At 41.9% G+C, this 12,551-nt stretch overlaps 1 protein-coding gene across 1 annotated transcript in view; it reads left to right on the top strand.

Annotated features, from left to right (window-relative positions):
• The window catches only part of LOC133128796 (carboxyl-terminal PDZ ligand of neuronal nitric oxide synthase protein-like), a 67,688-nt gene that overhangs the window by 41,292 nt on the left and 13,845 nt on the right, over window positions 1-12,551 (top strand). The window contains exons 5-7 of the mRNA XM_061242588.1: window positions 4,646-4,754; window positions 8,016-8,154; window positions 8,845-9,002. Of these exons, the coding sequence (XP_061098572.1) occupies window positions 4,646-4,754; window positions 8,016-8,154; window positions 8,845-9,002 (406 nt within the window). The remainder of the gene's footprint in view (window positions 1-4,645; window positions 4,755-8,015; window positions 8,155-8,844; window positions 9,003-12,551) is intronic.

Genomic DNA, 12,551 nt, shown 5'->3' with positions numbered 1-12,551 from the left:
GTCATAATGATCTCATAACTCAAAAGGCCTATTTGAGCTGGATTAGTTTCAGCAAGGAAGGTTATGTGACTTAAGTGATTAACAACAGAATGCGTGATTTTAATCTTCATTTTTAAGCCTGGAATGTAGTAACACCGAACCTGAGCAAATTATCTTCTGTCTTTTCCCAAAATCAGAAGTCTGTCTGTAATAACTTTCCAGTTCAAATGGACCCTGCAGTAATGTAATTACGTATGGAATGTGTTTGCTTTGGTGTTTGGCAACTGGGAATCAGATTTCAAGTCGCTGCTTGGTGTCCTGTTATTTTTTTCTTGTGGGAGCGCAGTTAGTGAGGTTTAATTTACTGTATCTGTTGTAATTTAGGATGAATTATATAAATTGTTAATCCCTTATGAATTGACGAGACAATACATTTCAAAATCTTCACGACCTTACTTATAACCCACTTGGAAACAAATTCAGCTCGAATAAAGCTTAACAAATTTTTTTGAAGCCTTGTGGGATTTCACAGTGTTTTGTTGGCAAATGCGGATTAAACAATAGGATTGTGTCCACACAAGACTCTCCTGACACAGACAGTATGTGCATTGAATGCAGTTATATTTTGATGATGCATATCACTGTAATATTTTCACCCAGAACACCACAGCGAAATTGTCACAGACAGGAGGTATCTGAAGTGCCATACAGAGCGGCTAGCTTTGGGATGTGTAGCCCGAGATGAAGGTCTGGCAGAGCATGATTTTAAGCATGCAGGCTGTAATGGGAGGATGAAGGCTTTGATCTGGGTGTAAATTGTGTAATTACAGGGAGATTAGTAGACTGGGTCCACTGGGATTAATACTCAGTGCTGAATGGCAAAGCTCTGGACTGGGGGAAAAAATGAATGAAGGCTGTAGTTGGTTGGCTATGTATGATATGAGCAGTTTCAACATATTCCAGGTTAATGAATGTGTTCATGCTTCTCAGATTGTGTTTGACATGTTTGTGTGTGTAGTTGTGTGCACTGCATATGCATATGCTGTCTGTGTGTATGTGTTTTCGCTGTCATGTCCATATGCATATTTTCATTGTTTCCTTCTGCGTACTCATATTCTGCAGTTACAGCAGGAAGCTGTACTGCTGTGGTTCTCTCAGGCACAAGTGTCAGGGAAACTACTGAACCAAAAAGACTGGACTCCATTACTTACCCACAAGCCTAAAGTGTGTTACCTAAATCAGCTCAGTAAATATATAGCCAATTGAATGTCTGAAATCTACATTTAAATTGACCCAGTTAAGCAAAATGAATATGTGTGATCGCATGGTGATGGTGTCCCCAGTACTTGGGTTGGGTACAATGTTTAAGACATATCAGCTTTTAGAATATGGCTTTCTTTGCTGGTGGTATTTCAGTGTACACAGTTGGCTGGATCTAGCCATGCTGTGGTAATTCAGCCTGACCCAGTGAAGGTCATTGTGGCTTTTGCTGTGGCTACCCTGAAGTGTCTTCAAAAGAAGCTTGGCATTTAGCTAGAAAGTTGCCCATCCAATGCAATAAACTGTTAATGAATTTTGTAGGGTACCTAATAACCTCACATTTTAAAAAGAGACATGTGACCTTTATTTTAAAACAACAAAATGTATATATATTTTTTTTAATGTATATATTTTTAAAACAAGAAACAAACCGCAGCTTCAATACAATCAATAATGGAGGCTCAAAATGGTTGAGGTTTAAATTCCTACTGAAAGAGCAGACCCTGCGACTGCACTCAGTTTGAGGAATCTTTCAAGCGTTTTATATAACTTGAATTGTTGACAAAGATAAGCATTGGGCCCCTACTCAAACGGCATCGACATTACTTGAAATGCTCAAGGCTGCTGCACATTGACAAGGCGGCTGAAGTTTAGAAGGGTGAATCGGACACGAAGTCCTCAATCCTGTCTCTATTGTGCTGAATAATTAATTGGCAAATTAACAACAATATTACTTGCAGCAACCTTTAGAAATAGCGTCTAGGGAAACCCACTTAATCCACTTCACTTCTGATGATGGTTAGTGAGAATGGGGGGGGGGGGGGGTACTGACTTGCAGCAGCTAATTAGGGGGCTTGCCGTTGCTCTCTTGCTATGGCTGCTAACTTTGTTGAAATTAGGCTCCTCAACCTTGCAAGTTCATTCCCTTCCAGCTCAAGTTCAGTAATCAGATCAATACTTTTACTTAAAGGTACAAGAGGTAGATTTTTGTGTTAACCCTTATGTAGTCTTAACATTCTGTATACTCCCCTTGTCCGAAGGGTAAAAAATGACCCGCCTTCACTAAACCCCTAAAATATAGCAGCTTAACTGAATTTTAAACCCCAAATGTGTTTTGCATGAAGAAACATCCTGTCACTCATCACAAACATCAAACTTTAAAAGTTGAAAAAAAGATCATTTAGGGGGTTTTATCTGCTGTTAGTGGCGGGTAATTTTTTACCCTTGAGACAATATATTGTTACAAGACCATTGTAAATCCCTTCCTATCATTGAAAAAGGCTCACTGACGTGTTGACTCACCCTATACCTGTGTTTTATAGTCCTTAAATTCAGGGTTTCAAGATGTAAAATTGCCAGACTGACACTCGTACCAAAACATTGTAGAGCTGTACAATAATTCAAGCTCATTGGTTGAAAATTGGTTCTAATTGCCATAGCTAATCGTGTTTCAAAGTCAGCGCATTCACATAGATGGGGGAGGGATAAACAGTGTTGTGATTTGAGGGTGTTTGTTGCTGCAATTCCTCTCCTGACCATTACCAATTTAAAATGTCTATCATTTCTCTAAGCAGCATCAAGAGGCAGGATTCAGCAAAAGTCTTGGCTCTTGCCCTCCCGGTGGCCTTTGCTTATTGATGGTGGCAAGTGGATGCAATTGGGTCACAGTGGAGAAACATTAGCTTTTAGTCTTACTTTTGTTTTTTAGACTGATGGTTTGCTTATTTGTTTGCACTTTGTGCACACTGTGTTCTGTCCAGACTAGGGAACAGGAAAAGGTCTTCATAGACTGCAAACTTACCCATATTAATTAGGCTTTGGGGCAAAAACTGTAGTAGTTCGTCCCCAGTTTGAATGCCATGGTGGTAATGAGGAACTGTTTTCAGGTCTCTGGAGTGTTTTTCGATGCTCACAGACAGTTTGTGGGTCTCTGCAGTGTGAACAGTGACCCTGCTTTAGGAACCTTAGGAGTTTGGCTAATTGCTGTGACTTCACAGACCACAGATTTTAAAATGTCACTGGGGTTTTTTTAGCAGCGATAATCAAACTTCACTCGATCCAGTTTTCGGGAGACTGCTGAATATCCATATTAAATTAAGCTCTCATTAATTAAGATTAAATTTGTGGTCTCAGTTTCACTTCCCTGAAGATAAGATGCTGTAATGGTTCAATATCTGTTCAGACTACATTTTTATAACTCCAGCGTGGTATTTATTATTGGCTGAATGTCCCCACCATGAAAATGAAAAAAGGAATGAAACCATGAAGCAATTGCTTAGTTCTGTTTGTTTTCATTGTTAATGAAGGGGCTCTCTGCACAGTACTGTGTTCAGGGAGCTCTGTTCTTCCACGCCCTAATAAGTACTCCCTCCCACAGTAATTTAGATGGCAGTGATAGAGACCTGAGCCTTCAGTTGAAATATTCAGCATACAGAAGCAACAGTAGTTTCTCAAAACCTAACAGGAGTATGACTAAGCACCTATTATTCGCATAGAGTGGTCAAGAAGGCCTCAAGCCACAGCGTTTCTTGTATAACTTTTTATCATTGGGGCTGGTAAATCATAACGGCAATTGACCCCGCTGTTGTTCTCTAGCTTTAATAACAGATAAGTCTGAGGTGCAATTTCAATCATGCTATGATTTGCTAGTTGGAATCGCCTCGAGTGCTTTCGGATTTAATGAAAAGAAGAAAAAAAAAGCTTGGTTCTCATTGAAGTGGATTCCCACAGAATGCAAATTTTATGTCATTCGGATGGCTTGATTGAAGCCGGTGTGATCTCCAGACTAAAGGCCTAATGCTCAGACATTTTCTGCAGAGCAGATGATGCTCCCTGATTGGCAAGCTAATCATCGTCCTTCCCTCCCTGCACTGAAAAGCCTTCCCTTCCTGTTATTCAGTCTGTCTGGTTATGTATAGCATAGCTACAGAACCATACACGGCCCTGTAAAGTAGGCACCCTAAATTAGCTCTTCCCCTGTGGGAATTTCTTCATGTTCGGGAAGATGGGTATCATGGTAAAAGATGAAAATATTTTCTGCCTGGATTTCAGATGGATCTCTCCACCCTGTTTCAAATTTGCAGTTCATTAAAAGTGCTGAAAGTTTTCTCTGTAGGCTGTCCGGTCATGCGGTAGGCAGCTCTAAGATCACCTTGTGTAATATCACTGCTTCCATGAAGTTCTTGTCTGCACAGTGTCCCAATACTAGTCTTCTGCCTTAAGCTATGGAGTTATTCTGCAGAATCCAAAAATCAGTAATTCATCAATAAAGGAAAACCTATACTAGCATGCTTGTTGATGTCAGACCTCACTGAAAGTGTTTGCACTGTGAGGGCTGGGCAATCCCTTTCCTGCTCAGTTATGACAGGTTGCATTATTGAATATCGACCTTTATTTCTGTTTGCAGGATATTCTATGTTTCACATGACTCGCAGGACTTGAAGATCTTCAGTTACATCGCGAGGGATGGGCAGAGCAATGTATTCCGCTGCAATGTCTTCAAATCAAAAAAGAAGGTATGACCCTTCTTCCCCCACCCACACTCCACCCACCACAGGTCCCCCTTTGATAGTGTTACCCACTGACCCTCTGTGTACTGTGGTTGGAGTACGGCAACAAAGTAGGCTGCGTCCAGGAAGCAAAGCCATCAGCATCGCTGTGAAATGAAGCCGGTAGATGAAGGATATTAATGAAGCGGTTGTCCTTAATACCTGTGGCCCTGCCAATCCACTCGATCTGCTTATTAATGATGACTCATTCCTCGCTCAATTGATCTGTTGAACTCTGTTGAACTCAACTGGAATCTGTTTTTCTTTTCTTTTGGAAATAAAAAAAACAGCAGACCCTTTGGCTCTCCAACACCAGGACTGAGGACTACTTTACATTACATTTTATGTTATTTAACTGATTCTTTTAGATCATTTAGGGGGTTTAGGGCCTTGCTTAAGGGCCCAACATCGGATCTTATGGTGGCTACACCAGGGATTGAACCTCCAACTTTGCGGGTCCCAGTCTTGTACCTTAACAACTAGCCTGCAGGGTGTCCCTTACTACTTAATGTAATTGAAAGGCACAGACGCATTCAGCACATGGCTGTTGTTTGTTTTGAGGCAGGGCACAAGCCCCGTGCTGTGCTGCTGTGCACTGATCCTGTGCCAGTCTGGGGCGTGGTCAGTCAGACAGGATGTGGTACAGCTGGCCGAGCTGCCTTTGTTCCCCTGCCATCAGTTGCATATTTGGCACAGAAGGAAGAAGTCAAATTCGCTCCTGAGGAATTAAATGTACTTGGGTGCACGCAAGACATATTTGATGTTTAAATCCACTTGTGGGCTTTTCGGGTTTTAATTGGATTAATTACACCGAGGGTTCATCAGCATGTGGGGTTTGAATTTCTTTGTTCTTTTTGAGCTAAATTAAAGTTTAAATGTGCTTTGACTCGTTTGCAGCTTTCTCCTCTGCGCACCTTGCCCTCAGACAGACACATAGACGCATGCTTTCCGCCAGATCCAAAGTCAAGCCTTTGGCTCTAATTAGCTGGGGCTAAGACTCCTTTGAAAAGGCCTGGCGGTTCTCCCCAGTAATAAAAAAAGAAGGGATTGAGGCGTAGTATTAACTTCTACCAGGAGAGCGTTAAGTAACAGCACCTTTGGGAACCAGCTTTTGGTGTCAGTGAGGACAGATACCCCATCGTTAATGACACTTGAGTGTGCTTTGAGAATGTTTACAGTTGCAGGAAAGATTGTGGCACCTGCCAAATATAGAATGCAACGGTTGGCATTAGGCTACTTGAAACAGTTGGCAACGAGAGAGAGGCTCTCATTAGCAATCTGTTTTCAGGTAGAGGTGTCGGGAACCATGGCAGGATCTATCCAATTGATATATTAGCAGATTAATGTAAATAAACTATGATACAGATACTCAGATACTGATTAACCGTTGTCTCTGGTTAAAATGTGTAGTTATAGATGCACTGTGTTTTATGCCTTCTGATTTCATGAAGACGAAGGACATGCATTATGCAATTAGTCAAAGTTTTTTTATCCTCTTGCTAAAATATGTTTGCATTTTGTTGAGGCTGTGGAGTGATGGTGGAGCATGGAATGATTTGCCCTATTTACTAGTTTAATTAATATCCAGAATTCATAAAATTGTAGGTGCCCAACATCTATAATTGTGGTTGCACAGCGATCACAGGAAAAGCAAAGGACCCATTTACATTTCCTTTTGAAGTCATGTTCTCACAATCAAACCTTGGCGTCAAAAGCATAATATTAATGTGTTTTCTGTTTATGTGCATATCACTGGCACCTGCTAATGCACTCCACTGATAAAATTATTGCAATTGAATCCAAATGATTGTTAAGGGTGAGAGCTTTGATCCATATTCAATTACAGAGAACTGTCCATAACCACAGAGCCTTTGAAAGAAAATAGACCTTTATCATATAGCTACACAATCGACTGAAAGATAAAATGGGTATGTTGTCCTGACTCAACTATGCAGAGTAGTATCTTGCAACCTATTAATAGACTCTCAGAAGGCTGTTGTTCATCATGCCACTGATCCATTGAAATGTCACCAGGTTAAATTGTCCGTTGTAGAAGGCCTTGAAGATAATACACATTGTAGGGACACGCATATTGGTTCATAATTGACAATGATTATGGATACACTTACATGGGTGAACCTTGGGCCTGCATAAAAGGGCATATGGCTAGTGGATAAAAAAGGAAGTGCACGGTGTATAACAGAGGTGTCAGTCCGGCTTTGTTCTCCCTCATTTAATTTTAGAGAGTCGTATCGATTTTTTGGTGTGAAAACGCATTTGTAGGACAGGGTAGTCTATTGGGGAAAAGGTTTCCTTTTGTTCCGAGACTTCAAAGATGTAATCAGTCTCCTGAGTTTGGAGAGCTTTTCCGGTTCATTAAACTGAGCAGCATCAATATTCATGAGTGTCAAGCTCCAAAAATCACTCAAAGTACTCATTATAAAATGACCAGGCTAATTGTCTTTTGATAACTAATGCATAATTGTGTATTGATAACCTTGTATTGATAAGCTGTAGTCTTCATCTTATTAGAGATTAGGCAACAGTAAGGATTGATTGTACTTTGTCCATTGTTGTTGTTTTTACTATTGCTTTTGAGTCTAATTTCATATGATTTTACTTCACATTAGTAGCAGGTCAGTTCCTTGGACTTGTTTATGAAACAAAAAAAAAAATTTTTTAAACTTGCAAAGAGTTACGTGGAGTATTAAAATACTAGGGAGTTGAATGGGTACTAATATCTTAAATGATTCTGAGGTACATGCTTTCACCTTTAATAATTTGTGCCATTTCACATTAGCTGCAGGTCTGGCTTATCGTGATGCTGTGATTTTTTTGTACAGTATGTCTGCATTTGTACAGTATGCCAATGCTGGTGGTGTTGTACCCAGAAGTCATTTCCTCCAGATCCACATTCAAGTTCATTGCATTTCTTTAAAATAACCCCTTAACAGACGGATGCGACCTGTGTGTTACATCTCCCTTAACAGACGGATGCGACACCAGATTTGTTAATGCCCGTTTTTCAAGATACATAACTGTTGAAATGCATTGTGATTCCTAAGCCTTTCTGTGGGTTTTCTGTACGGCGCCTTAATCCATAATGGGTTAATGTGAAAAAATTGACACAAAATGGCCGCTCATCTGGCTGGCAGCAGTGCTTAATGCTTCATATAGGGGCTAATGACCCCCCACCCATGACACCCTGTTTCCTCACCGCTCCCCCAGAGCCAGGCCATGCGGATTGTGCGAACAGTAGGCCAGGCCTTCGAGGTGTGTCACAAACTGAGCCTCCAGCACACTCAGCAGAACGCTGACGGACAGGAAGACGGAGACAGCGAGAAAGCCAGCCCCGACTCCGGGCCAGGTGACCCACGCGACATCACACCTGTTCGACACCTGCTCCAGTGTACACCCACTACAGGGAGACCCAGAACAGCTCTTGATACGGGACCGTCATTAGGACCGTGTCTCACGTCGACGCTCATAATAACACCTGTTCGTTCACTGCACGTACAAAGACTGTTAACAAATACTCCAGTTAAAAGGGGGATTTTGTTTTATTTTCACAAAGGGAACTGCATTAAGATGTCCACCTCCTAATTGCTATGGCAGCTGTTATCTGGCTAGCATAACCTTTCGAAGGCAGTTCCCTCTGAGCCCCCCACACGCTTTGACACGAGAACACAGGAATCTCTTATCACTCAGCTATGTGAAAGTGCTGTTTGTTACGGGCAGAGTGCTTGTTGGTGCGGATTCTACAATATACCCCAGCTAAAGCTCTCGTTTGAAAGGTATTGACGTTCCTCTTAAACCGCAGGCACAGCAAGTCGGAGAACTCTGATGGATTTTACAAGTGCTGTGTGAGACCTTTTGCTTTCTCTGGGCTTTTTTCTTACATGCCACGCAGTTCATAAATTAATAAACCGCTGGCTTTTCAACCCCTGTTTTTTCTTTTTTCTTATTGAATCGCAGGGGTGTCACTTCACTTATGTTTCACTTTTGTTCGGTGGAGTGTGTGTGATGCGTTTTATGATGGCGTGTCTTCATTCCTCAGCCCGGCAGTTAACAGGTGCGGAGAAAAAGGCGGCTGAAGAGACAGATATCGACGCGGAGGAAGTGCCTCTGCCAGACAGCACAGTAGACGAGTTCAACCGGGGAGTCACTGACCTGGATGCAGCCAAAGAGGAGGAGGATATTGACGAAGATGAGAAGGTACTCCATTTTACCAGCTTTTCTCAGGTGTCAAGATTTACAGGCAAGAGAAAACAAACATGCTCGGTTTTGGTGCCGTATTTTATTTTATTTTAAAATTATTTTTTTTCCAGCCCTACAAAATTGAAAATGCCCTCCCGCAGGGCTTCAGTCCACCGTTGTCATGGTGAGCAACAGAGCCCCGGGACAACCATCTTGTGATTCGAAGAGGATAATGCAATTTTCTCCCTCAACATTATCTTGCTCCAAATTATCTTGGCACCAGGAGATCAGTAGTACTAGGAGAGGGTGGCAAGAAAAAGACACAAAGGGGGAAAGATGTCCCTGAACCCCCAGGACACGATGCACTACACATAAGTTCAGATCTATCAGTGCTTTGTTAACACCGCGACTTTGAAGCCACGCTTCACCAGCCAATGAGGTGAGAGAAGGCAGTCCACAGTCGAATCCACAGACTGTCCCTGTCTGTCTAATCTCCCAACCTGGTGAAGGACTGTGAAACCCTTCCCAGCAAAGCGGGTAGTCTGAGCATTAACCTCCTCTCACATCTGAGCTTGAATTATGTTTTTCTAAGAGAAGGAAAAAAAAAAATCCATAAAGTTGGGATTAGAAAGACATTTTATTTATTTTGCCCCAATCGTGCCATTACTTTGAAGCAGTTACCAGGCAACCATGGCAGTCGATTTGAAAGTCTGATTATGCATACGTACGCAATATTACATACAGCGCATTATGTGGCCTTGGGATGACCACCGTCAGGATTGTCAGGGCCTGAGACAGAATTTGCTGTTCCCTCCCATCCTATTGATACTTTGGCCAATTAAGCTCCACAAAAATGTTGCATGGCCTCAATTTGAACTAGCACCAGTTAGAATTACATTCTGGATTGTGGATCATAGTACAACATCAGTGACTTACTCTTCAGCAGCCCGTCTATGTACATCTTTGATTCTGCATAATCGTCCTTGATCGTAACCATTGAGAATGAGAGGACAGTTCCACTGAGACATTTCCACTGGGCTAAGCAGCAGTCCGTGGAGTGCCATCCTGTGGGGCTATTAGCCACTGTGGGTGCAGTCATGGTTAGGATTCAAAACCAGTTATGTAACTACACTGGAACCCAGTGTATTAACTGGGCGAGTCATCCAGCAGCTAATTATAACCCTGTCCTGCATCTAATTTGCCACCATGACAAGTTCTTAATGCAGACTCCACTGAAGATTTCAAATTCTCAGTGTTAGACCAAAAGAACAAGTGTTTAATCCTCAACTCAATTTGTCTGCCTTGCTCGGGAAAAGAATTATTCAATTTCAGATGACCGATCTGACACTTCCCAGAAGTCTATTCCATAAAATGTAAGAATAGAGCTCTTATGATGAGGCATCATTTGCTTTTTATCCAATGGAGGATTATAATTTTCAGATTGAAGTGCTTGACATTTTGACTTAGGCCATTTGTTATGGTGATGTTGTGTGGAATCTGTTAAATCTGTTCCTTTGCAATTGTGATCCTATTGGAAGTTTCTGCTAATATGAAATATTATGCATTTATAATCCCTTATCGAGTGCTAGAAAGATAATTACATTTTTGGTGGATACTGTGTGGTTGTCAGCTGTTTGCAACATATGCAGATATCCATATTTAAATATTTATCACAATACCTATACACAATGTACAAAAAAGTTTACTGGCATATTTTATCATGTCATTGTTTTTTCAACTGAATTCTAAATGGGGTGAATATTTTGAGATATGGAGAAGAGAAAGAGTACTCAAACGTCCTTATCAACCTGAAATTGATTAGTGCAATCACTATAAAGACCGCAGGAGGCCATTTTGTTTTCTGCTGCACGGTCATAGTGGCGGGCTGTTGGTGAATGATGCCGTGGTGCATTGTAATCGCAGCCAAGGGACACGTGAACCGGCGCCACTATCGGAGGAGGCCATCTCGTCTTAATCCCGCGCGTGAGGCCGCTCGGACGTCCTGCCAAAGAGATGGATCGCTGCGATTAACACCGCCAAGGACATCCTGTGAGGGCTGGGGGGGTGGAATGGTCCCCCAAATAAATAAGCCTTGGATAGACTCAGGGGAGTGGGAGGCCAGTCGTAGGCACTGGGCAGAATCACAGCAGTGAAGGGTGGGGCTTGGACGCAGTCCAGCTATAGAGCCATTACACTGGTGCACTGGTGATTTCCGGCTGGGTTTTACAGAAGGGTGTAACCTCACTGAGCGTGTCACCAAGCTGTGATAACATGGCAAATACTTGGAGCTTGAATGGGAAATGCGTACCCTTATTCTCATGATGATATTTATACACATTTATTTTTGTCAAATGTCGCTAAACCATCTTGGTTAGGAGACCCTGGTTATACCTCTGTACTGTCTTGCTTGGAGTTATAGGGAAATCTAAGCAACTGCAAAACCAGATCTTTGGTCACCTATGAGGGGGAGGAACCCACTTTACAGCAGAGTGTGTTTATCCGTTAGCTATCGGGAGCCCTTAGTTATCGAACGTTCTGAAATAGCTGTATATACTCTGTAGTTTTCATCTGTTTAAAATGAGCTTTTCAATTGTATAGTTATTGCAGTATTTATAAATATTAAATGATTAATCACTGCTGGGTGGGGGTCTTTGCCAGTGGACGTTATGCTGCAGCATGTGCTAGTTCAGGAAAGTACAATGCTGTCCGTGTGAAGTCAGGTTTGTTAGATCTCCCATTCAAAACTCACTGCTCAAAGAGAAACTGTCCCATAATAGAAATCAGTTCTATTGGTGAACAAGCCCGGCATAATCATTTCCTCAACAACCTCCTGGGAAAAAAGCCACCAACTGGCTTGAATGATGATGAATTATCCCTAGGATGTATTTTTCAGAGGACCTCTTTGGGTGGCTTTGAGCCACTGAAGCAGATAACACACATAATGTCAGTCCCTGCTTTAGCCTCTTCCATAGTGGATCACTACATCCATCAATTGAACATCAGAGCAAAGCAGCCACACAATTAAATTCACTGTGAGGTCCGTTTTGTTGGCACATTAATATCAATTCACAATGCTACAATGATCTTAGCTGACAAGTAAATTCATATAGTATGGAATATATATATTTTTTGATTCAGGTAATATGGCCAAGACTGCCTGCTAAGTGCTGTCTGGCAGGTTTGATTGATTAACCCAACTCCGTTGGATCCAGGTCTCATGAAACCTAGCCATGATTGGTCAGTGGAGGGTTACCAGCGTAATTCATCTTAGTTTACCGTTTCGGGACAGCCTCTGGACTTGTATGTTTTCTGCTTTCTGCTTTCTTCCTTTTCTGCTTGTTCATTCTTCCACAATATATGACTATATACTTCACAGTTCTACACAAACTATGGTGAGATACTCCACCAGACTGGGGAAGAGCTGGCTGGTGAGACATGAGAACAGCCTGTCACACAGCAGAAAATTACACCTCATTAACCCATAGCAGCAAATGACAGCCTCATCTGTCATCCACTCCCACTTACCCTCCCCCCCAAATCACCCCAAATCATCTTCTGGGGGGAAAA

Source organism: Conger conger, chromosome 5 (genome assembly GCF_963514075.1).
Source record: "Conger conger chromosome 5, fConCon1.1, whole genome shotgun sequence".
NCBI lineage: Eukaryota > Metazoa > Chordata > Actinopteri > Anguilliformes > Congridae > Conger > Conger conger.
Note: the sequence above shows the minus strand (reverse complement) of the source record. Positions and strands in the feature narration are given on the sequence as shown.